This window comes from Saccopteryx bilineata, chromosome 7 (assembly GCF_036850765.1).
Source record: "Saccopteryx bilineata isolate mSacBil1 chromosome 7, mSacBil1_pri_phased_curated, whole genome shotgun sequence".
Taxonomy (NCBI): domain Eukaryota; kingdom Metazoa; phylum Chordata; class Mammalia; order Chiroptera; family Emballonuridae; genus Saccopteryx; species Saccopteryx bilineata.
In genome coordinates this window covers 113296451-113322180 of record NC_089496.1, presented here as the reverse complement: position 1 = coordinate 113322180, position 25730 = coordinate 113296451, and the positions used below count along the sequence as shown (strand labels likewise).

The window sequence follows — 25730 nt, the reverse complement described above, 5'->3', positions numbered from 1 at the left end:
CCAGAAGGGACCAAGCCCCGCTCTGGGGAAACAAGACAACACTGTGGTCTCACTGCACCCCCGGGACCGTGGGCCCAGCATGCCAGGGGAGCCATTCTCAGTGGCTCTCCCGCCTGCCCTCTCATCCTTGCTGAGGAAACCCAGCAACATTCTAGAACATCTGTGCGGTGAGTCTGCAAGCCTTCCATGTGTCTGAAGGGTGTGCCACCCTTCCCAGAGGTATATCTTGTCTGAAACATTCTTCTCGAGGCGGAAATGGAGCCCAAAGGACACAGGTAGGTCCAAGGCTCCAGAAAAGGGCCTGACAGGACTGGACACTTGGATTTCAGCATCAGATATGGGTTCTCTGCTGGATAATGGTTGACTCGGCCCCAAAAGAGCAGGGCCTGGGTCCCACCCAAACCCCAGAGTGGGGTGACAGTCCCACTTCACATTCTCCTGCTCCTCCCCGCTCCCGAACAACAGAAAGGAGCAGTTACTTCCTGCAGACTCTCCCTCCCAGACAGGCCAGCTGAACCCCAGGGACTCTGGCCTCTGTCCAGGAACCAGTGACGGTTCTCCCGTGCCCCAGCCAGCATCCCTCCAGCCTGGACACCAGCCATTCTCAGAGATGCCTGCTTACCTTCCCACCCTGTCCCACCTGCTGGGTCAGAACCCCAGGCTCTCGTGCGAGGCCCTGAAGCAGCCTCACTGCCTCGGTTTCAAGTCTGAGGGACTATGGAGAAGCCTGCCCTGGCCCAGCCTCTGCCCTCATCCAGTAGGGGTACCAGGACCACGGGTGCACGAAGATCCCTAAGAGGCCTTTTGGGAAGCAGCGTGCCCATGGCCAGAGCATGGAGCACTGCATGCCTGCCTTCATATCGCTTTTCGTACCCACAGAGGGACAGATGCACTGACAGCATCATGGCTCGTGGGCACGCCACCAGCAAGCACCTGGTGAGCTCTCCAATGTGGAGAACAATAGGCACAGAGTGGACAGCTGACGTCCCCTTGGAGACCTGGGCACAGGCCCCCTGCTTCCTCCTGGCCCTGGGGTTGAGCCCAGGGAGCCCTGTTCCTAGTTGTTTCCCAATCTGGGCATCAGTGACCAGGAAATGGTCATTAGGAACCCTGACTCTCAGGGGCAGCAGGGTGGATGTGTTTTAAGTCCTAAGTCCCCCCATCAAGTTTCACTGCCCACAAACAACCACAAGATGTGGCCACCACACTATTTCCTCTGTCCTTCTCAAGCTGTCCCTGTGCAGCAGTGGGGGCTCACCTAAGCTTCTGGGGGCCTCCTGAGGACAAGCCCCCAGAAGCTGGTGGTTCAGTGACTCCTCATGCCCACACCCCTGGGGCCCGGCCAGGGCAGCTTGCAGACCCGCAGGGTCACAGCCCAGATGGTAGAGAGGTTCAGGGACCTGGGAGATCTGTGCTCGGCCGCCCAGCCTGTGCATGGACACACGCGACATCGGTGCGGAATGCAGGCAGTGGATACAATTAACCTTGTGGCAACCGTCCTCCCTGTTTGACGGCCACACGTCAGCTCATCTGTTAGCGGGAAATAAAAAAGTCAGGCCTAAATGTATAAAAAATTATGACAGGGGCTCTAAATAAGGCAGGGGCTGTGAGCTTATTGAGTTGGAAATCAATCAATCAATGAGCGAGTGGATTAGGAGCACCTTGTGAGCCCCAAAGAAACAGTCTGCCCCAACACTGGGGTCTAACAGCAGAGGACCGGATTCCAACACTTTTAGGAAGTAAATAATGAAAAATCAATGCAAAGAGAAAACAGATCGAGAACCCCGCGCGTGGCGTGCGGCACATTTATTGCTGACCCCCCTCGGCGGCGGAAACTTCGGGCGGTGTTTATTTACTTTCACCACCTTGCCGAGATCAATATTTTTAATTTGGACCCGAGTTATTATTTTTCACATCACAGCAGCGGGGAGCGGAGCAAAGTGGCTCATATTTTAGTGCTAAAAAGATCGATATGACAGCTTCACCTTCACTGCAGCCCGCCGCTGCCCGGCCGCACATCACTGCGTCCCGTGGGGCTGCAGGTGCCGCTGAGGGGGCGCGGCTGCCCCGCCAGCAGGGCAGACGGCGTGATTTAGCTGCGCGCAGGGCCCAGTGCCCTCGGAAAACCAATCTCGCTTCTCCCACTTCATCAGGCTGTCTGGGTCGGTCAGCACAGCTGGGAGCGGGTGGGGGGGTCTCCCAAAGCAGATGAGCTCCCACATCAGAAACACAGTTGCCTTCCTCCCCTCCTCAGATCAAAGAACATCAGTAACTCCATTAATTTTCCATATATTCCCCTAAAATCTGATTCAGGGCAGCAGAGACAGGGAAGGGACAATGGGGGGAGGGGAGGGGCAGGAGAGGCAGGGGGCTTCTCCTCGGAAGGAGCACAGCTTCCACCCCAACACGGGACGGGGCACAGAACCCCGGCAGCCCCCCCCTGTGCTACACTGCTCTCAGTGGGAGGTCCGCCCTCCTGGAAAAGCGGACTGCGAGGCGAGTATGGGATCCGCCTCATGGCAACGCAAGAGGCAAACGGGTGGGAGAGAGCCCGGGAGCCACCAGCATGGACACGGAGTGGGAGGAGTAGATGCGTGGCCCCTCCAGGGTGAGGACAGACCCTTCAGGTGTGTACCCATGCTCCTGGGGGCCAGGGTTGCACCCGGGAGGTCTGACCACAGTGGGGGACTGCAATCCCAATTTCCTGGGAACGGACCCTAAGGACAGGGTGGGTTTGCAAAGCGAAGCTCTGGGCCAGGGAGGGGTGGCTGCAGGGGAGCCCACAGTGTCCCCCAGGGGAGCCTGTCAGGGTCCTCCGGGAGTCAGGAAACATGCCTTCGTCTCCCTGTTTCCACTTCACCCCAGATGAGTCAGGCCGTACTCCCAGGGGTCTCGATGTCCCTCAAGTTCCTGTCTGCAGTTTCTGGTTTGGCTGCTCTTCTCACCTCATAGATAATGAACCCACACATGTGCCTCTTTCCAGGGACCAAATTACTGAGGAGACAAAGGTGATGGCTGGACAGCTGGAAGGTAGAGGACCAGCCTCAGACCCCCGGGGTGCTGGGGGCCTCTCAGCCACAGCCTTCCTGGTACCCCTGCCCATGCTGCACTCCAGGCGCTGAAGGACCTGACATATCTCCAGCTTGGGGCCCCACTGCCTAGACAGAACCCCACTTCTAGAGCTTTGAGGGAGGTCTGAGCTGCCATGTGTTAAGGTAGCCCTGTGGTCACCAAGGATGCCTGGTGTCCAGTCACTCCACTGCCCCGCTGCCTGGACGCACACAGAGGCTCCAAGAGCTGAGGGCCCTGCTGGCTCGCCCAACAGCGCTCCCACCCTTAGCACAGCTCTGCTCCACAAGAGGCTTCCTCCTCACACTGTGGGCGCTGGCAGCAAGGACAGCCTCTGCCAGCCCATCCTGTCTGTGCTCGCTGCCCACAGGGCTGCCGCATCACTCTCACAACGCAGGGCGCGCTCCAGCTGCTGCAGACACCTCTGAGGTTGGCGCCAAGTGGGCGAGGACTCATGAAGGCATCAGCCAAACAGGCCCATCCTACAGCAGATGGCTCAGCAGCCACGAGGTCACAGCCATGGGCAGCCGTGTCCGTGCCACACAGGGGGCCGTCTGTGCCACCTGCCCTGAGACGAGTGCCTACCCTCACTCTTTCCACCAGCCATTGAGCGTGGGGTCCTGTCCCCAGCAGCCCGCTGCCCTGCAGCATGCAGACCAGTGTGGGCTCCTGGCTGGGTTCCGTGGCTTTTAGCTTAGCCTCAGAGAAAGGGCTTGTATGTCTACCACTGAGTCACCTGCTCAGGGAGAAGCCGCCACATGGCACGCTCAGCACAGTCCGAGGAACCAGCTGTCCCCGAGTAAAAGGGCTCCCTCGGGAGACCTGCATCAGCCCACAGCCCGTCAGAACGATGACACAGCATGTCAGGGTCCCCACGTGGCCTGCACATCTTGCCAGGAGACTCCTCCTCCTCCCTGCAGATCCCCAGGTGAGGGGCAGGTGGGTAGCCCCCGGCTGTGTTTCCATGGGGCTTGCAACACCCCCAGAAGCCCTGCAAATTCACCTACAAGCACGACCCACTCCCCTTTCACTGGCCTCACAGGTCAGAGAAATGACCGCTGGGCAGAGCGGGGACCCCTCATGCTGGAGGCTTCACAGCGAAACAAGATGAGGATATTATGTGAACACAAGTCTGCAACTTCTCCCTCATGTCACCGTCTCTAAAGCCGCAGGATAGGACCGTCCCCATCGACGGTCAGGCTTTCCGGGCAGTAAGTGATGGCTTTCTATGCTCCCCCAGGCGCCTGTGAAATTAGACACGTGACTGCCGTGCAAGTGGGCCTCTGATCAATAGACACCGGGGGCCTGGGAAGAAGCGCGGCACTTCCTCAGTGTCAAGGCCTGTGGGCGCTGGCAGGTAGCGAGCAGCACCCACAACGACAGAGGCACCTAGGCCTCTCAGGAGGCCGTCCACCAGGAGGCGAGCCCAGGAAGTGTGGGTAGAAAGCATTTTCCAAGAGGCCGATGACTGGCGGATGGCAGGAGGCAGGTGTTGTGGGAGAGCTTTGGGTGCTGGGGCCTCTGTGGACACCTGCTGTCCCCCAGGCAGTCCCCCAGTCCCTGGGTCCACACAGAGGCCAGTGTCTCCCCGGGAGCCTCCTCCCTGAGCTCTGCCCAACGTGCGTGGCCAGGCCATGTGGCCAGCCCTGAATACCTCTGGAAGGAGTCCCACAACCCTCCTGCGCTCTGGGACCAGCACCCACAGGGGACAGAAGGCTGTGAGCTGCTGGGCCTGGGAGGCTAGCACTGTCTAGGCAAAGTCCCACCCCCTTTGGGGCCTCTCCTTATAACTGAGAAGGTCTCTCTCAAGTGTCTTTGTGTTAATCATTTCTCTGACAGTCCAGAGTCATGTCACAGGCCCAACTGTCAACACACTTCCACATGGACTTGGTCACTAATCCCACGATTAACAGGACTGGCGACTGTCCTCACTTTGGGGCTGGACGACACAAACATGTGCGTCCTTCAGAAACAGGGCCGAGGTGGTGAGGGATGGAAAGCAGGGTGGGGAGGGAAGAAGCAGGGGTCGGAAGACAGAAGGTGTGGCGGGTGGCAGCCCACCGTCCACAAGAGGGTACGAATGAGCAACAGCGACACCTCTGCTCGGTGGCCACTGATGATCATCTCCCACCTTGGTAGTGTCTCCAACAACCAGTCTTGTCCCCAGTGCATGAGCTCCTGTCATTGGACACCCCACCATGTGGTGCCCAGGAAGGACACAGGGCCTCTGGGGTCCCCAGGGGCAGAGGGGGCACTGCTGAGGCTCTGATGCTCCACATTCCCGGTCCCCCTACAGCGCGTTCACATCCGTGGTCCCGCTACAGCGCGTTCACAGCCACGGTCCCGCTACAGCGCGTTCACAGCCACGGTCCCGCTACAGCGCGTTCACATCCGCGGTCCCGCTACAGCGCGTTCACAGCCGCAGTCCCGCTACAGCCTGTTCACAGCCGCAGTCCCACTACAGCCTGTTCACAGCCGCAGTCCCGCTACAGCCTGTTCACAGCCGCAGTCCTGCTACAGCGCGTTCACAGCCGCAGTCCCGCTACAGTGCGTTCACATCCCCACAGCGCATTACATCGGCGGTCCCGCTAGAGCGCGTTCACATCCGCGGTCCCGCTACAGCACGTTCACATCCGCAGTCCCACTACAGTGCGTTCACATCCCCACAGCATGTTACATCGTGGTCCCGCTACAGCGCGTTCACATCCCCACAGCGCATTACATCCGCGGTCCCGCTACAGTGCATTCACATCCGCAGTCCAGCTACAGTGCATTCACAGCCCTGTAAACATTTGCCACCTAATGTTTATTTACATGGAATAGACCCAGAACCTTGAACTTGCTGGTGATTACAACCGGAGCATCGCAATTCTTTTGGGCAAATACAAGAACATCAATGGGAAGTCAACATGTGGATCTGCCAGCGTGTGGGCACTGACGCGGCAGTCTCCCCGCAGGGGAAGCTGGGAGGGGACCTGCGTTGTGCTCACCTGGGCCGGCATAACTCCTAGCACAAGGCCCCCTCAGCTGGGTGCTGCTCCCTCTTCTCTAGCCCCAGGAACTCCCAGCAGCCCCCCCCCCCGGGGGGGGGCATGGGTGAGCAGCCCTCTGCCCTGGGGGGTCTTTCTTCATGCCTCACGGTTTCCAGCACCCTTGCCCCTGCTTTCTCTCACCTTTCCTGATGCACCACCTCGTCTTTCCAATCTCCAAATGTGGGGCTCAGATTTGGACCCCTGCAGCCTGCACCCTGAGGTGCTCACTCAATCCATGATCTTAACAGCATCACGCCCACAGCCTTGAGTCCTGTCTCCAGGCTGCCGTTCTCCATGGAGCTGGTACTGCTGCATCATGGCCCCTGGCCCTTTGCAGGGAGGGCTGGGCATTCACCTCCAACCCACACTGAGGACTCAGACACGGTCACTAAGCACCCAGGACGTGCTGGCGTGACTACAAGACTCCGAGCTGACCTGGGGGTCTGAGCTCAGGAAGGAGAGGTCAGCATTGACACAGCACGTCCAAGAGGAAAGAGCCTGGGGCGCTCGGGGCCCTGGACACAGTGTTCCTGGCCATGCCCTCCAACTCACATGTGGCTGTGTCAGCGGCATAGAACAGGGTTCTCAGTCCACCATGATGGACATTTAAACAAGTCCCCATGAACAGGACAGGGCCACAGCCTGTCAGACAGGCCAGTTCTCTGAAGGAACAGACTCCAGCTCTCAAGGGTCCAAGGGAAGTTCAGCCAGGCAATGACCGCCAGCATGAGCAGCCCAGGCCTAGGGGAGGGACAGAGCCCAGGACACGGCCATTGGGGGCCGGCTGTCTTCTCAGCCCTGAGTACACCAGACAAGCCTTCTGCTTCAGTAAATGGCCACTCAGGATGGTTCTTACGAGCAAACAAAATTTAACGTAATCCTTTTTAAACCTAAAAATTGCCTCCTGAGAACCTCCTGTACTACAAGATCCAGATACAAAACGCGGCTTTGGGTGCCATCTGCTGGTGAAGGTGGACACCTGCCGCCTCCTGCCTCTGCTGCGGTCCCTCCAGGCCTCCAGGCCCCCAGGCCGAGGTGCCTGCAGCCACAGAGCTCCTCCAGCCCCAAGGGCCCCAGGTCAGAGCCCCTCCAGGCCTGATTCCCTCAAAGCCATATTCCATCCAGGCCGCTGACCCACACCAGCCCAAAGCCCCCAGTCTGCAGCCCCCCAGGCCCAAATCACCCTCCCACCCACCCCCACCCCATGTTCCCGCGCACTGCACACCCCCACGGTCACGCTCACGCTCACGCATCAGGCGCAGCGTCAGGTCCAGCGTCTTTCTGGGAACAGGCCATTGTCTTCTGATCCCTATTAATACCTCTGACAGCATTTATGTACAAGATAAATTCATTTCAATTTCCTTTTTCAATTAATGACCTATTATTTGAACCACACTCAGATAAAAATATTGCTCCAATACCATTAATCTTGTAAAAGTTAAATTTTCCTCCCTCTGACAGCCCAAGGCCATCATGCTGAGCGGGAGGGAGGCTTCTTGGCTGGCCAGTGCTGCTCAGCCTTGCCCCAGACCCCCAGGAGCAGGGTCCCCTCCAGCAAGATGTCCAGAGGCCCTAGCAGAGATGGTCCATGCATGACACACTGAGGGGCAATGGGCAGGCATCAAGGGGACAGTATTCCAGGCAGGCCTGGGGTCCACCACATGTCATTGTAAACCATGACCCTGCTGGTCACGAGATAGGATGACAAGGCACCCCTCTCCAGGGCCAACCTCGAGGTGGGCTCCAGACAGAGTCTGCAACATGGCCAGCCATTTCTCACCCTCCAAACACAGCTGTCAAGCTATCCAACTGAACAGTGACCCTGAACAGGAAAGCCAGGCCACAGGCACTGCTAGACTAGAGGGGAGCAGGCAACACCCCACATCCCTGGAGGGTGGGTCAAGCCTTCTTCCTCGTCTCCCAGATGCTGTCTCATCCTGTGGACACCAGGACACAGCCTCAGGAAACTCAGGCGTGAACATGTTGAGTGGCTCCCTCTGCCAATTGTGCTGGCTCAGTCTGCCCACAGAGGTCCTCATACTGTGCCATCTCAGGCTCCAGCCACAGACAGCCACATCCCTGGCCAAGGTGCCACTGCTGTCCCTCCAAGGAAAACACTGCAGCTGTGTCGGAGAGACGCCCCAGGTGCTGGGTCACCCTGGTGTCAGCTGTTCCAGGTGTGAGACCTGTGTGTGAAGAACAGACCAGACGTAATGTCATCGCTAAGTACTTCAGTGCACTGCCCGGGTGGCGAGGTATGGCGGGCCACAGCCTGTTGCAGCCGTCTCTTCCTGGGAGCCGTGAGGGGCCTCACTGAGCCCTGCATCACCCGGGGTTGTCATGTGGCAGACTGCTCCTTCAGACGACTGTCCCACCATGTGAAAACTTCGACTTCTGGGTGTAACTTACTCCCGATTTTTGCTACTAATTCTTGAGGGCCACCCTGACACACAGCTGTCAGCAGGGACAGACATCTCTTCTGTGAACTTGCTGAGTCATGTGATGCTCATGACTCAAATTTTGTTTCCTCTGCAAATGATGACATGACAGTTTGAGGTAAAGCTCAAGGGGTGAGCAAGCCAGACCAGGGGCCCTGGTTTCTCAGCAACCCCGCCTCCCTCCTCAGCCAGGCAGACATTCTGGCTGGAAGAGAAATGACATCACCATGTTGGCATGAGTGCTGTAGATGCAGAGCTGACATGGAGAGCCAGCACGGCACGAATTCTGAACAGCCATGGGAAACAGCAACGGAAAACATCCACGAGGAAGACGTTTTCCAATGGAAGCACTTCACGCTCAAGATTTCTCCCTTAAGCGCATCTCATAGATTTTTGAAGCTTTTCAGTTTATGTAATTGGATTTATTTTTTTCATTTCCTTTGTGACTTTCTCTTTGACTCGGGTTATTTACAAACTATTAACAAATACCTGGGAATTTTCCAGATATAATTTTTGTTCACTTCTAATTTAATTCCTTTGTGGTCAGAAACGCCTTTTGGAAGATTTCAGTCTCTCTGATGTGCTGTCATTTACAGCCCAGATCTCAACGTGTGTGGCGAATGGTTCACACGACCCAGAGGCCTGTCCCGTGCGGGCTCAGGCTGTCAGGACAGAAGCCTGGACGTGAGGCTGGGACACTCCCTCTCACACCGACCTCGGGGAAGCCGCGCAGCAAGCCTTTCTGGGAAGGCCTCCGCGGAACTCCGGCTTCCCTGGGCGAGATGGTTCTGAGGAATGGCGAGCTGACACCCCACCCCCGCCTGTGCCCGCTGTCCTGCCCTCGCTGAGCAACGTGCCTCTTCTGCAGCCACGCATGCTGCTCCTCTAGTCGGGGCCCGCACACCCACGAGGTCACGCTGTCACCGTGACTGTCCGTCCACGTAGGTGATGACTGACGAGAGGTGTGTCAGCTGCCAGCCAAGGTCCCTTTGGCCTCTTGGCTCCTAGGCAGCCATGAGACTCTTGGTGTGAGAGTCTCATGCTGGGAGCTTACGCACTTGGCCGCGCCGTCTTCCTGAGGGACTGGCCCCCTAACCCTTACAAATGCTATGTCCTTGTGATGTCCCTGCTCTGAAATTGGCTTCAGCATTAACACGGCCACGCCTGCTTCCTTTTTACCTGTGTTTGCACGGTATGTTTTCTTCAGTCTTTTATTTCGAAGCATCACGTCTTCTATTTAAAGGAGGCTGTGAAGACCCAATGGCTGTTTCCAGGAGGACGAAGAGGGGTGGCTGCTGTGGGACGTGGTGACCAGAATGGCAGAGCCGAGATGTGGGCAGAGCCTGACCGTCTGCAGCGGTCTGACCAGACACGCCCTGGTGTCAAGTCCGTCCTACTGGCAGCTCGCTACACGTGGGTCTGTGGCCCACACGCTTGAGCAGTTTGGAAATTTCCATGCATCATTACTTCAAGTATTTGTGCATTTCCTCGTCCCTCTCCTCTGGGACTCCAGCACCCGTGTCAGACCATGACGCGTGTGTCACAGGGCAGCAGGGCTCTATTCACTGGACTCTCTCCTCTTCCGTGCACTTTCATCTTGAATAGTTTCTCCACTGCCTCTCCCAGGTCCGCCACCTTTCTTCTGCAAGGTGGGTCCCAGCAGAGGAAAGTACGTCCAGGGAGGAGGGTTTGCTTAAAGGAAGCAGCCGGGGGGAGGAGGTGACAGGGAGAGGAGAGAGGACAGGCCTGTGTGCTGTCCTCGGTGGATGAGAACTCCCATGGGTGAACCCCCATGGGTAAGTGGGGGTGAGAACTGAGTGCGGTGGACCTGTGGCCTTGGGGTGTCTGAGAAGGTATGGTGGAGACTGCACGGAGGAAGGTCTTTGGAGGAGTTGTCACGGAGATAGCAGGGACACAGGACACTGTAGACACAGCTAAAGGAGGCGATGTGACTGCAGATGGCGACGGTCAAAATGACAGGAGACATGACATAACTGGCACTTGCTGTCCTAAATTTAAAGACTGACAACCAACAGATGCCTCTCAAACCCAAAGGATGACCTCAACGTCTCAGTCCCAGGGACGTGGAGCACGGCTGCTCCCTGCACAGGCTGCTCTCCTCACCCCCCACGGGGCCCGTTGTCCATCAGGCTCCTGGGCGGGGACGCACTGAGGAACAAGACCACCGTGTGTGACGCTGCCTCGCAAGGAAAAGCGATCACACAGGCACTGGCACGTGTGGCAGCGTGATGTGACAGAGGGGAGGGGAAGGACACCACGGGAACAGAAAGCAGGGACACTGGGCTCACACAGCAGCTTTGAGACTCCTCTAAAGTCAGGGAGGTGGGTATCCTTCCTCCAGACCAGCCACCAGGTGCTCCAAACCTGTAACACCTGCTCCTCCAAGGCCCTCCCATCCTCACCTGCCCATCCCGGGGCTGCTGTACCTTACTGGGCTGCCTTCCAGGTGCCCACTGTCCTCCCAGACCCACGGCTCTCAGGGAGGAGGGTGGGACTCCTGGCTCCATGGAAGGCTCTGTCCACCCTGTGGCCAGCCCCTCTGGAAGACCCAGCTGTGTGGAGGGGGCCTGCCTCCTGGAGGTCGTCTAAAGCACAGAGGGCCAGCTGAGCATGGAGCAAGCCCACGGCACAGACTGCGGGCAGAGCTGACCCCAGTGTGCGTTTAGCCCTCCCCCATGAGCACTGGTGCCCTGGCCACTCTCGCTTCCTGCACACTGGGGCCCTGGCCCATCCTTGGCTGTCCACCTCCCAGACACCACACGGGCCTCACCTATGCCAACAGCAGCCACCCCGAGGGAGCCACTTAACACTTCACTGCAGCACGGAGGCATGCCCTGTGGCAATGCAGGCTGCCCGCTCTCCCACTGATGGACAGACAGAAGGACGAGGAGCAGGGCAGCTCGGCAGCCACTCGCGGGGGCAGCACTCACCGTGAAGTGTTCCTGGGACCTGTAGTTCTCATCCAGGTAGACGCGAGCCCGGTTGTACTCCTTCATCGCGTCGCTGGACAGCAGCTCTCTGGAAGAAAAAGAGTTTTTAGTCAAAAGTCACATAGATGCCTCACTGTTCACAGGTGCTGGTGAGACCCAGGATGGTGGTTTGGGTACCACATGTGACGTCACCCTGGAAACACCACCAGACAGGGTAGGGGGAGGAAGGGGAAGGGGTTGTAGGAACTACAACCCAGAGAGCCTATGGCAGAGGACCTCCCTGCCATCTCTGCAAATGAGGCTGACACAGGAGCCACCGTGTGCCCAAGAGGTCCGCAGATGCACCAGAACAGGGACAGGAAGCAGGAGCCTGCCCCGCTCACTGCTGTGGCCCCAGCCCCATGACAGTGGTGCAGGGACACAGATGTCACATGACAGCCAGCACATGGGTTGGGGAGGGAGTGGGCCCAATTCACAGAGCTACGAGAGCAAACCCAGAGTCCCCACAGGAGGAAAACAGCCTCCAACCTGGGCGCTTGGACCACTCGTGTCTGCGTCATCTCGGAAATCAGCACAGCTGAACAACAGAACACGACCTCGGTCCACAAACACGCTGTCAACAGAAACAGACAGACAAAATGATAGAATAACTGAGACAACCTGAGACAGCTGTTACAAATACAACCAAAGATTTAAAGGAAAACATTAACAAGAGGAAAGACAGAGATGAGAACAACAAAAACAGTTCTAGAAAAACAGAATGTCAGAAATGATTCTGCTGGAGGCACCTGAGTGGCACTCGCAGAGGAGGAGATGCAGAGGACACCTGAGTGACACTCACTGAGAGCACAGCGCCCGAGACCACCCACACAGGGAGCCCGCCCACCCAGGAGGAGGGGCGCGAGGGACCGGCTAAGCCCGGGAGTCGGAGTCTGAGGGCAGGGAAGGGCAGGACAAGAAAACACTATTTAAGAAACAGTGGAGCCCTGGCCGGTGGCTCAGCGGTAGAGCATCGGCCTAGCGTGCGGAGGACCCGGGTTCGATTCCCGGCCAGGGCACACAGGAGAAGCGCCCATTTGCTTCTCCACCCCTCCGCCGCGCTTTCCTCTCTGTCTCTCTCTTCCCCTCCCGCAGCCGAGGCTCCATTGGAGCAAAGATGGCCCGGGCGCTGGGGATGGCTCTGTGGCCTCTGCCCCAGGCGCTAGAGTGGCTCTGGTCGCAACATGGCGACGCCCAGGATGGGCAGAGCATCGCCCCCTGGTGGGCAGAGCGTCGCCCCTGGTGGGCGTGCCGGGTGGATCCCGGTCGGGCGCATGCGGGAGTCTGTCTGACTGTCTCTCCGTTTCCAGCTTCAGAAAAATGAAAAAAAAAAAAAAAAAGAAACAGTGGACACACCTTCCCCAAGTTTGATTAAAATGATAAACCTGCAGCCTGAAAAGGTCCCAAGAATCCCAGCCAGAAACACTCCGAGAAAACCATCCTGAAGTGAGACATGATCGAGATGCTGCGACCCGGCGCCAGGCCAGGCCCCAGGGGGCGTCACAAAGGAGACGCAGGGAAGAGGCTCAGCTCTCAGCCTGCGGGGCCGCACAGGGTGACGGCGTGAGGCCCAGCAGACACAGAGAGGCAGTGTACTGTTCACAAACACATCGTGGAAACATGGAAGACAAAGCGTTCTCTCGCAGAGCACCAGGGGACTGGTGCTAACGGTAAAAGGCAAGTCCCGGGCTGAAGGAAGATGGTCCAGGTACCATTGTTTAAAGCAACATCCTGCCAATGTGTGTCCTGGATACACCTCTGCCCACAGCACGGGATGGCAGGGACGAGTGGAGCTCGCAGTCGTGTGGGCTCCTGCTGCTCACTGGCACCTTCTCTCTGCTGTGAAACGCCCTGCTTTTCCAATGGGTGGTTTTTTCTTATCAACACGCAGAAGTTCCTTATGTATTTAATACTAGATTTTGTCAGTATAGTGTGCTGCAGACATCTTTCCCCAAATGTGGCTAAATTTTTCTTTGTTTAGAAAGTGTCTATGATAAATAGTTTCAAATTCGGGCAAGGTGAAATGTATCGATCTTTTCTTTCACAGGCCTCACTTGCTGCACCGCTTTAAAGAACTCTACCTCTATCCGAACGCTGTGACGATTTTCTCCCGCATTTTGGTCGCACGCTTCCTGAGCTTCATTCAGCCTTGTGAGTGGGGAGAGAACCCAGATGGGAAGCAGGCACACGATCTTGTTCCCGCAGGGGACACGGTGACCCGCTCCGCACCACCACCTGGGGGCAGTGGGTGGGGAACCCTCAGGGCCGGCAGGCGATGCCTCAGGAGTCCCAACCCTCTGCTCGGCCACAGAAACTTCAGCATGAGTTTCTCAAAGTGTTAAGAAAATGTTTTAATTAGAATTACCTAAAATTATAGATTATTTGGGAAAAATTGGCATTTTTTTAAATTGCCCTTTAACAAATTTCCCCATAATTTAACAACTGAAAACATGGATGGTTTGTGTTCATCCAAATGCTGGGGACCTCAACAGGAGGCCCGAGGCTGGTGACTGCAGCTGGAACTGTCCTCAGTGAGAAGGGTGCAGAGACTGTGCCTGTAGCCTGGGGACCCTGCAGCCCCACACCTGACCCACCGCCCTGCACTGCAGCCCTGGGTGACCTGCCTTGGAAGTCAGGAAGTGTCACTTCTCCACATACTGCTGGGGAAGCAGTCCCTGTGCTGAGTTAGGGTGGGGGCAGGTAGACAACTTCACACTGGAGGGACACAAGGGTGGACGCAGTGGTGCCTGAAGGCAGAGAGGACACGTGGGCCAGAGGCAGAGCGGAAGAAATGATGGGCGCTCCACAGCCGTTGGACTGGTGCCGTTTTTCAGCGTGTTGGACCGAGCGCATGCCCCTCTGCTTCTGCCCTCCACCCATGTGCCCACGCACCCACTTCCAAGTCCACGCAGAGCCAGGGCCCTGCTTCCCCATCCCACTGTGAGAGACGCAGCTGTGAGCTGCTAGATGATAACCAGGCTTGTCTGTCCGTCTGCCCGCCCATCCTCAGCAGCAGCAGGCTGACAGCCATCAGACCACACAGGTGTGGCCTCAGGCACACACCATGGGACCCTCTGCCTGGAACCCAGGGCTGAAGTCTCTAAGGCGAGGCATCACTGTCACCCGTGGTCCACCCTCCCAGGGGTCATGCCATCACACACCTGGGCCACACCTTTTCCCTTTGGAAAACTGTGGCTCACCCACAGGGCTTCACCAACATGAGGCTGTACCACGTGTCCAGCCCACGTGGTAAAGAAAGCACCCCAACACCCCACCCGGGAAAAGCAGGGGCATGTACAGCCCCGGACTTACTTGACAAACTTGTCCACGTGAGCCATGGAGGCCTCGTAGTTCTTGCCCCCAAACTCCTGGCAGTGCAGGGCCATGAAGTGCGGCTTGTGAGTGTGGACGACCTGGAGGAAGCACAGACAGCCATGAGATGAGGGTCCCTGAGGCTCTGGTTACGTCCGGTGTTAAATCCCGGCTCTAGAATCAGCTCTGCACATACACTCCCCTCAGAGACCTGGCCCCTCCAGGACAGTCAGCACCCAAAGCAGAAGACAGGGGCTTTGACCGGACAGATGGTCCCAGGCCCGACCTCTGCAGGTTGAGGGTCCCATCTTTACCTAAGTGGTAGTCATCTTCTGAGCCCTGGGGCTACTCTCCCCAGAGACCAGACAGAGGGTCACGGAGTCAGACCTCAGCGCTGTCCTTGAGACCTGAAGACATGCTTCATCCTTCACTTACCTCTGACAACCAGCCCCCAGCCAGACCCCAAGCCCTGGTCCCGGTGTCTGGTGACCTTGCCCTGTCACCTGTTACCACCATGCTGCCAGGGAGTGGGGGTTGGAGCATCCGCTCCCATCTGCTGAGTGGTGCCAGTCACAAGAACACAGCCAGCCTCTTCCCTGAAGTCCCGGGGAGCCCACAGAGGGCACAGGGCACAGGCACACTACCTGCCCTCCAGGAGCACAGGGCACAGGCACACTACCTGCCCTCCGGGAGCACAGGGCACAAGGCACACTACCTGCCCTCCGGGAGCACAGGGCACAAGGCACACTACCTGCCCTCCAGGAGCACAGGGCACAGGCACACTACCTGCCCTCCGGGAGCACAGGGCACAAGGCACACTACCTGCCCTCCAGGAGCACAGGGCACAGGCACACTACCTGCCCTCCGGGAGCACAGGGCACAAGGCACACTACCTGCTCTCCGGGAGCACAGGGCACAAGGCACACTACCTGCCCTCCGGGAGCACAGGGCACAAGGCACACTACCTGCCCTCCAGGAGCACAGGGCACAGGCACACTACCTGCCCTCCGGGAGCACAGGGCACAAGGCACACTACCTGCCCTCCAGGAGCACAGGGCACAGGCACACTACCTGCCCTCCGGGAGCACAGGGCACAAGGCACACTACCTGCTCTCCGGGAGCACAGGGCACAAGGCACACTACCTGCCCTCCGGGAGCACAGGGCACAAGGCACACTACCTGCCCTCTGGGAGCACAGGGCACAGGCACACTACCTGCCCTCCGGGAGCACAGGGCACAGGCACACTACCTGCCCTCCAGGAGCACAGGGCACAGGCACACTACCTGCCCTCCGGGAGCACAGGGCAGTGCATCACCGATGGGTCCCACTGCCGGGTGATGAGGTGGCAGTAGGATGAGGGGACACTGGGGAGCCAGGAGGGCTGGTAAGGGGGGGCTGTGGGGGCCAGAGGCTGAGGGCCGTGGTGGAGATGCACAGAAGCCCTGGACTCTTGGAGGCTGAGAGGGTGCTTGTCTCCAGACCCTGCAGCAACTGGCTTGCCAACCCCCCCCCCATCCAGAGCTGCTGCAGCACAGACGGCAGCAAATAAACCCACAGAAAGCAAAAGAGGGACACTGAAGAGCAAAGATCAGGGGGTGGAGACAGACTCGCAAGACAGGCTAGCAGGCCAGAGGCGCTCTGTGAAGGACCATGACACTGGTCTCCCTGGCTAGACCAGAAGAAACAAAACCTTGAAACCAGCAGCAGTGACCATGCAGACCCTACATGTTTCTAGTTGTATGGGCACATTGTAGACCCGCAACACTGGCATCAGGAGATGCGGGGGAGGAGGCCCTGAGGCCAGCTCGGAGGGGTGGCCAGAAGCCAGGGTCTGACAGCACAGGAAAGCCCCAGGCCTATCAGCACATCCCCACTGCTCTGGGGAAGAGAAAGGATGAGAGGGAGAGGCAGCATGGGCAACGAGGAATAGTGGAGAAGAGCAGGAAGGGTGTGGACCTGCAGGACAGAGGACCTGAAACTACTCCAGTCACTCCCAAGATAGACAGTCGCAAGCCCCTCACACACCTGGACTTGGCTGGATGGACAGAAGAGGGTGCTATTAAACTAGGAACGCCACACAATACTCTAACACCACTAAGATGAATGAAGGGGAATACAAGTCCTACAACACTGCTACAAAAAGCAAGAAAAAATTCTCACATGTAAACTGAGGAAAAGGCCCCAACCAGAAAAAGAATCAGGAAATGGGACAGAATCCCAAGCCTATAGAACGAACAGAATGCAGTGCATGCAAGCATTTGAAAATAGGAACAAACCAAAATCAGAAATGCAAAACTCAGCCCTGGCCGGTTAGCTCAGTGGGTTAGGATGTCATCCTGAGTCAACAAGGCTGTGGGTTCAGTCCCTGGTCAGGGCACCTGTGGGAAGCAGGCTAGGACCCTGCAAGGAAGTGGGACAACAAATGAATGCTCTCCCCCCCCCCCCCCCCGTCTCTCTAAAATCAATCAATAAAAAATAATAATAAAATAAACTTCAAAAAATTGCAAAACTAAAATAGAAATGTGACTGACCCCCGGAAAGAAGTGAATGGACACAAAATCATCACAAGGAAGAAGTCACAACATGTGGGACTTGGTTGAGAGGACAGTTCACAACAGGCCCTGAAGCCGGAAAACCAGCCAGGGAGTAAAATGACAATGAGAGAGTGGGAAAGGCATGACCGTGGAGGTGGGCAAAGAACATGCATCATCACGGTCCCTGCAGAGAGACCAAAAGGGGACCAGAACTGAAATTAAAATTATAATCCAAGAAAACTTTCCAAATAGGAAAAACCTGAGCTGACAGAGTGACAGTGTTCACTGGGCACTTGGGAATAACGACCCAGTGAACAAGCAACTCCCCGCCGTGACCCAGTCAGACCGCAGAGTCCAAAGACAAGGACGCTGTCCTCAAGGCCTCCAGGGACAAAGTCAGTTAGCATTCAAGTACCTCCATCTATGTCTGTGTCTGTGTCTATATCTATATCTATATCTATATCTATACAGCGGTACCTTGAGATACAAATAGACCAACATATGAATTTTTTAAGATATAAGCTGCGACTCAGTCTGTATTTTTGTTCGAGATCCAAGCGAAATTCCAAGATACGAGTTGTGATTCGGGAAGCTGCCCCTAGCTGGTGCGTTGGCGCACGGGTCCAGCATCGGCAGTTTGATATGCGAGTTGACTGACTTACGAGCTCGGTTACAGAACTAATTAAATTCGTATCTCAAGGTACCACTGTATCTACATCTGTATCTATAAAGACTGGCACCAGATTTGTCAAAACCAACATGTCAACCAAGGCAGCAGTGGAAGAACCCAGTGAAATGAAGCACAGGCCAAGGATTACCTATCCTGCCAAGTGTCCTTCAAATATCAAACCACAGAAAACAGTTTTCAACACAGAGAAACCTAGGAATTCCATCTCCGTCGGCCCTTTGTAAGAATCTGCGAGAGTGAGGCTGGCAAACATTTCCCATGAGCCACATCAGGTCTGAGATTTGTGGCCACAGCATCTCCGTGGCAGCAGCTCCTCTCTGCCAGGGTGGCCACAAGCAGTCACAGAGGATGCCGCAGGAGTGGGTGTGGCCACACGCCACTGAAATTTTATTTCAAACCAGGTAGCGGGCAGGGCTTGCCCAGGGGTGGGGTGCTTTGCTGACCCTAGTACTGCCTACTGGGGGTTCAACGTACCAAGACATCATATGCAGCCCTACAGAAACCTATGTGATTTCAAGGCTTCTACATTGCACACGAAGCAATATGATGTCAACTCGAAGCAGTAAAACATTTAGACCTACAGATCATAAATCTAAAGCAATCACTTAAAAATATTTTTTAAAGGCAAAAAGCCAACAGAAAAATTAAAATGAATGTAAAAAAAAATGAAATAACCCAAAAAGGGAGCTGGAATGGGCAACACAGGAAGGACAAAGCCCGCGGTGAGCTGAGAGCACTGTGAGCAGCAGCCCAGACAGAGCCGGTGGTCTACTGGTCTCGCTGCTCCGTGCAGGCAGGCAGCCTCGGGGCCGTGTGGCTATGCAAATTAATTAAAAGTAAATACATGTTTAAAATTCAGCACTAGTCACATTTTAAGTGGTCAAGAGCCACACATGGCCAGTGGCTGTGGTGCTGGGCAGCTTAGAAACGGAACATTCCTACCATCAGGGGACGTTCTGCTGGACCAGGCAGTGCTGTCTCAACACTCTGGTCAAAGGTGGAGTGACTGCACAGAGCACGCAAGACTGAGCACAGGCTGCCAGTCAGAGACGGACTTCCAGCAGAAAGATGGACAGATGGATGTGCTGGACACAAAAGACACCGCTTGCCCGTTAGGCCAGGAAGGCTGGAGTGACCACGCCAGTGAAAGACGAAGAACTCCAAGATAAAGAACATTTCGTAATGACTATGACAGTCCACCAGGAGGACAGCACCACCATACGTGCGTGTGGCTGAACACAGAAACACGCATGCACATACACACTCATGTATGTGTGTGCACACTGTCAGCCGAGACACAGACGGCACAGCATACCCTCTGCACTTAAGCCCAGATACCAGCTGTGGGGCACCCTGAAGTCCCTCTCTCTGAAAAAGGGCTAGCCGTAAACAAGCCCTGCGGACTGACCACAGAGACGCAAAGTCATCTAGGGAAGGCAAACGACCAGAAGCGCCTGACGCTGTCTGACCCGATGCTGCCTGACCCGACGCTGCCTGATCCGACACTGTCTGACCCGACGCTGCACAGGATGGACAGCACGGGACAGAGCGAGCCCATGGTGCCAGCGTGAGGGGCACAAGGCCCCATGAGGGCGCAGGGCACACCCGTTCTGACTGTGAGGCTGCCCAGGGCAGACGGGCCCATAAACTCACCCAATGGCACTCTCTAAACATGTGAAGTCGATTGTGCTCCAGTTACACCTCATCAAGTTGTGAGAAAGTTAATTTCTAACAAAACACCGCTTCTTTCCAATACACACACTACAAACCATGATGAGAACTGGGGAGGGCTGCACTGGCCTGGACACGTAATGACAGGGCGAGACTGTCGGTCTCAGTCGTGACCCTGACACTCTGAGGGTTGTGTCTGAGCTTCTCCTCGAGACACGGGAGTGCTGGCACTGTGCGACGCCACCGCTGCTGCTGTGAGTGCTGGTGTGGGAGGCTGGGTGGGGGCCTGGCTGAACCCACTGCTGTGAGGTGGAAACTCCTGGGCGGGCAATGGGCACGGGGTGCCCTGTACCACCCTCTCGCAGTATATTTGAACTCGTCATAACAAAACAAGCTAAACACGCTCACTATTGAACTCGGTGGGAACAAAACCAGTAACCTCATCGTCCCACCACCCAGGCGGGACAGAGACGCCGAGGTCTTGTCTTAGTGCCCACCTGGAGCTCAGCTGGAAAACCTCGCTGCCTGCAGCTCTCGGGAGGGCAGGTGCCCAAGCAGACGTAAGTCCCCCATGCCTGGGCATCTCAGCCACGTCACTCAAAGGCAGATTGAGACACACAACTTAGGGACTTCATTTAAAAATAGATTTAACTACCGCACAAGGTGAGAAATTAAAAATCGCGCATGAGAAGGTAATAATTTTAGTGGCATGCTGTGGGGAGTTCTTGCCAACAGTAGGAGATATTCCTCTGCCAGTGAGTGAGGCTAGGGGTGCTGTGTGTGGCAGCGGGAGCCTCCCTGGTGGCAGCAGACACCACGTGGCCGGGAAGTGAGGCTGACGGAGCTGGGGCTAGGTTCAGAAAAGGAGGGCGAGGGGCACACTTGTGTTGTAACAACCTGCTGGACACAGGAACCCCGTGCTAGCTCTGAAACATCCAGGGTCACTGCCCTGGAACAGCTGTGTTCTCAGTGGTCCGCGAGACGGCACCCACTCAACTTGCTTTAATGTGGTGTGCTGGTAAGTGTCTTGACAGCCAGCTCACTGGGGCAAAACCCATTTCCATCGTGCAAACGCCCCCACGAGGCCCAGTTCCAGCTCCTGGCATGATGCCACTGAGCACGCAGGTGGGGGCGATGCTCAGCGACGCACCATCACAGTGCCTGGCCCTGGACAAAGACCCCTGCAGGGCCCACGGCAGCAAAGCGAGGACCCAGCACAGGCCCCCAGCCCTGCTCTGGCCCAGTGGCTAACATGTGGCCCGACAGTGATGCTGGCACACCTTCACCTGGGACCACAGGCAAGTCCCTGTCCAAAGTGGCACATCTGCTTGCCCAAAATTCTACAAAAAAATGGAGCTGCTTCTAATTTTAGGGAGAAAAGTAGCAACTGATAAAAATATGTGGGCTTTTTCATAGGAACGCTAAAGAGGACTACTTTGGAAGAGAGTGAATTAAAAATTTTAGCAAAAAAGACACATGTAGCAACCAGTCAAACACAATGCAACCCCCTCTTGAGGCCGTGCAGGTGGCTGAGCAGGGGCGGGCAGAGCGCCCAGGAAGCACACAGCAGCCCGCTCACCAGCCCCTTGCTGGCCCAGAGTCAGCGCTAAAAATAGAAACGGCCAGGCCTTGTTAGGCTTTCTCCAAAGAGGAGTATCTGAGTGACCTAAAAAGGAATTACATCCTCCAAACAACCCAGTGGAGCCTGACACCCAAGATAAGGAGCAGAGAAGGACAAGGAATCTCTCGAGAGGGAAAGATGGCTGTTCACCAGCTGTGCTCCAAGGACAATGTGCCGAGGGCTGGCTGCCACCCTGGGCCTGCGGCCGGTGGGGCTCCTCCAGGACACCCAGGCTGCCCCCTCCTCTTTCCAGGGCTGCACTGTGTGAGCGCAACTCCGGGTGGGCCCGGTCGGATGCCCTCCTGGAGTCCACACTACACGCAGCCACTGATGAGGGCAGCAGCAGCAGCAGCCAGTGATGTGAGCAGCAAGCATGCCTCCTCCATACACGCACACGTGATGCTGCACAGTTCTGTGGCCTCCCAGCAGGCTGCATGCTGCCCGTGTGCTCAGGGTGTGCAGCCCGGTGTCTACTCCAAAGAGGGGCTAAGGTTTTCTTGGGCTCACTGGCCAGGCTGGCAGGCTGACCACAGAGGCTGAGCAGCAGGCCCACAGGGAGGGCACCCAGTGCTCATGCTGGTCTGGAGGGCTGGACGAGGGGCAGCGATGTGGAGTGTGGCACACTGCACTTACCCTGTGGCTCTGGGACATCAAGCCCAGATGTAGGCTAAGTGACCTTAACCCAACAGTGCTCTCCCTTGGCGACGGTGTGCAGGGGCCCGCGGGCCTCTGTTTCAGGCCCTCACCCAGTCTAAGGTCGCAAGGCTTTCTGTCTTGTTTTCTCCTAGAACTTTTATAATTTTAACATTTGGGTGTATAGTCTATTTTAACATTTGTGAATGGTGAAAGGTGTATTTAAAAAAGCTTTTATTTTGCATATGGATGTCTAGCTGTCCCAGCACCAATGGTTAAAAGACTGCCCTTTCTCCAGTGAACTGTTTCTCCCGTCAGTTGCTGGGTGGTGTGTGTGGGTCCATCTCTGCTCCAGGGTCCATGTCTCCGTCCTTCTGCCAAAAGCGCAGTGTCTTGAATGCAGGTGCCTTACAGTGAGTCTTGAAATTATAAAGTGTGAGGTCTTCAAGTTTACTAGCTTTCTTTACAACTGTCTTGTTTATTCTCATGCCCCACACATTGGAAGCTTCGGGAGTCTTCCTTGGACCCTGCGAAGTTCTGGCCGGAAGGTCTGCGGAGGGAGTGACGTGCTGACACAGGCGCCCCACCAAGCTTCTTCTCTCGTTTCTCCCATCAGTGGATCACAGCTTTCAGTATACAGTGTGAACACTGCACTATTCACACCTAAGTGTGGCAATGCTATTCGAGACGCTATTTCTTATGTTTCAATTGTTCATAGCTAATATAAGAAAGATGTTTTCAGACTGACCTTGCATGTTGCAAACTATGTGAAGTCACTGATACGCATCATGGTCTTTTGCGCGGACTCGTCAGGCCTTTCTAAAGAGCGGTCAAGCCTTCTGCCACTTGCGAGAGCCTCCCTTCTTTCTTTCCAAAGCACCTGCCTTCTCCTTCCCACCCGCCCGTGGGCCGCTGGCCGCCAGTGCCCTGTGGAGGGAGAGGTGCAGCAACACCCTGGCCCGCTCCTGGTCTTCAGGCGACACGCACGCTGTCTCCCATGCCTGGGTTTCTGCAGAAGGTCCACACAAACTAGAGGAGCCCCTTCCAGTCATGGTGCTGGGCTTCACCACAGACGGTTAGGGTTCCGTCGGAGCTCTCTCTGCGACTGCTGAGATGACTGCGGTTTCTGTCTTCACTCTGTGGCCCAAGAACCCCACTTACTAAGTTCTGAACGAACGTGAAGCCAGGCCTGCCTGCATCCCTTGGGATGATGTAATAACTTCTGCTATATTGTTGTTTTTCTGCTTTATCACACATTTACAAACGTGTAAGACATATACTTTCACATATTTGATTTGTTAAAGTGTTATGAATTTTGTGGGTACTTTGGGGAGGACTCTGATGTTGTCTGTCTGCAGCATCCCTGCTTTTGTGGTTGGCCGAGGTCCTGCCACAGGGTCACTTGAGCAGCAGCACTTACACTTTAAACTTCTTTAAGGGTTTCCATAGAATTGTTGTTTCTTGCTTAAACGTTTGACAGAATTTGCTAGTAAAACCCTGGAGAGTTCTCTGTAGGGAAGTCAGGCAGAATTTTAATCTAATGGATAGAGGACTACTGAGGCCATTCACTTCTTCTTGACTCAGCTTTGCTGCTTTGTTTTTCCAAAAATCTGTTCCTTTCACATAAGTTTTCAAATTAATTGACATAAAATTGTTCACGATATTCCCCTTATTATCTTTTTAATGTTGCAGGATTTTTAGTGATGGTGCCCATTGTCGGATTTCTGAAATTGACCGTTTTTGTTTCTCCTTCAGAAATCAGATGTAAAAGAGCAAATTAAACCCAAAGCAACCAAAAGGAAGGAAGAACTAAAGAGCAGAAATCAGCGAAGACAGACACCAGTCTCTGCGATCACAGGGGACAGCCCTCCAGTGACACTCAGGTGAGTCTGACCTGGCTCCTGAGTCCTGCCTCTCTGCTCTCAGCTGCCCAGAGGGGGTGACGAGACGTCATCACTAGAACTGCTCCCGTTCCTTGCTGGACACTCACCTGGAAGTCCTCCTGGCCCAAAGCCACGGACCCCGGCCCTTCTCTTGGCAGTGGCTGCCCTGTCCTGCCTGAGGCCCGATGTTCGCAAACCATTGTTTCAGATGTTTTCTGGTTTTAATTTCTTTTAGGCAGGAGGGTAGGTTACCTGTTCCTCCACATTAGTGGAAGCAGATTTGCTCATCACAGTATTTTTTAAATTGCCAGAAAAAAAATTATAACTTTTAAATGGGCAAAAAATGTCATGGTCCTGTTTAGCTCACCTACTGTGTGTCGCTACCTCGACTTGTCTGAGCTGTTTTACAATTCTGTGGATTCTAAAAGCCGATGGTAACACAGATGCCCCTGGACCACAGGAACGGGTGTCTGGGGGAATGCAGCAACCGTGGGCCAGTTCCGCATCTAGGCAGCAATTTCACTTCAGCATTGCTGATGTGAGACTCTATTTGAACCACTTAGAACATCTTACTGGTCCTCTCATTCATAAATAATAAAAATTTATTATCTCAATAAAAAAGCCTTCAGCACTTGCTCATTTTACATTTGTATGCAGGCCAAAATTATATCAATTTTAAAATTTATCTGTAGCATTACTATAAACTTAAACAACCTAAGGTTCATCAATAGAAAAAACAACTTTAATTTAATTTGATTTGATGTAAATGATGGCCCACATATAATAAAAAACTCTGACACCATTAAAATGAATAGTGTACATTAATTTACATAGAAAGTTTTCTTAGTTTACCCCCAAGAGGAGTAGACTGTAAAAATACAGGCACCTGTGACCAGCTGAGGAAGGTTGCCAAACTGCAGCCACACGGACAGTTAGACATGAGGGTGTGGACATCAGACCAGAGGCGGGGTGGGGGTGGGGGAGGTTTATTTATTCTCCTGCTGTGTGCAATTTCCTGAGTGTCATTCAACAAGGAACTGCGCGCAGGGCCGATGCACGGGGCACACGCCCAGGCGTTCGGGACCCTGCTCCTGCCTGGAGACACACGCGCCGTTCACCGTCTTGGAAAAGGAGAGGTGTCCCTGGCGACCCTGCCCACACTGGGAAGAACTAAGGCAGAGCTGACCACAGGCAGGGAGGCTGCTCCTGTCTGAGCTGCAGGTCTCCACGTGCCTCCTCAAGAGCCTCCTGACACCCACGCACCCGCAGCCCAGCCCCCAGGTGGTCACTTCCTCCCCAGGCCAACCCTGAGCCAGCCTGGGGAGGTTCCACATGTCTCTCTGCAGTGTCACAGACACCCACAAGGGCTGGGGTGTTTGTCCCTTTCACTGCTGGACCCCCACACCTGGCACCTCCCAAGCTGTGGTCTCTTCCTTTTTTCACCAAGGCATAAAACCCACCATGGGTTTCAAAACCGCACGACCTTCCCAAGGCCTCAGCAAATACCACCCACTGGGGGTCAAGCTCCTCAGAGGAGTCCGTGGCAGGGAGCTGCCCTCTGCGGGGAGAGGTACTAACTCTGGGCAGCAGACACGGGAGGAGGGCTCACGGGCACAGTTGGTGTGGGCGGCCAAGCCATCCTGCTGCCCCAGCCGAGCTGGACTCCTTCCCAGCCGCCAGGTCCTCCAGGTCTCGGCTCGTGTGCCCTCCTCAGAGTGGCCTCTGGAAGGTCCCCCCGGGTCCAGCATGCTCACCCATGCACACACCCCACTAAGGGCCCACGTGGCTGCTGGTGGGAGGGAGACTGAGTGCCCTTGGTTGTGTCCGTCACCAACATCCCCAGGAACAGAGCCCGTGT

The 25730-nt window shown here is 55.7% G+C and overlaps 1 protein-coding gene across 2 annotated transcripts in view; it reads right to left on the bottom strand.

The window, feature by feature from the left end:
• The window catches only part of INPP5A (inositol polyphosphate-5-phosphatase A), a 154156-nt gene that overhangs the window by 78674 nt on the left and 49752 nt on the right, over positions 1-25730 (bottom strand). For both annotated transcript variants that reach the window (XM_066239550.1, XM_066239551.1), the window contains exons 3-4: positions 14842-14942; positions 11491-11578 (exon numbers count right to left, since the gene is read on the bottom strand). In XM_066239550.1, coding sequence (XP_066095647.1) covers positions 11491-11578; positions 14842-14942 — 189 coding nt within the window. The remainder of the gene's footprint in view (positions 1-11490; positions 11579-14841; positions 14943-25730) is intronic.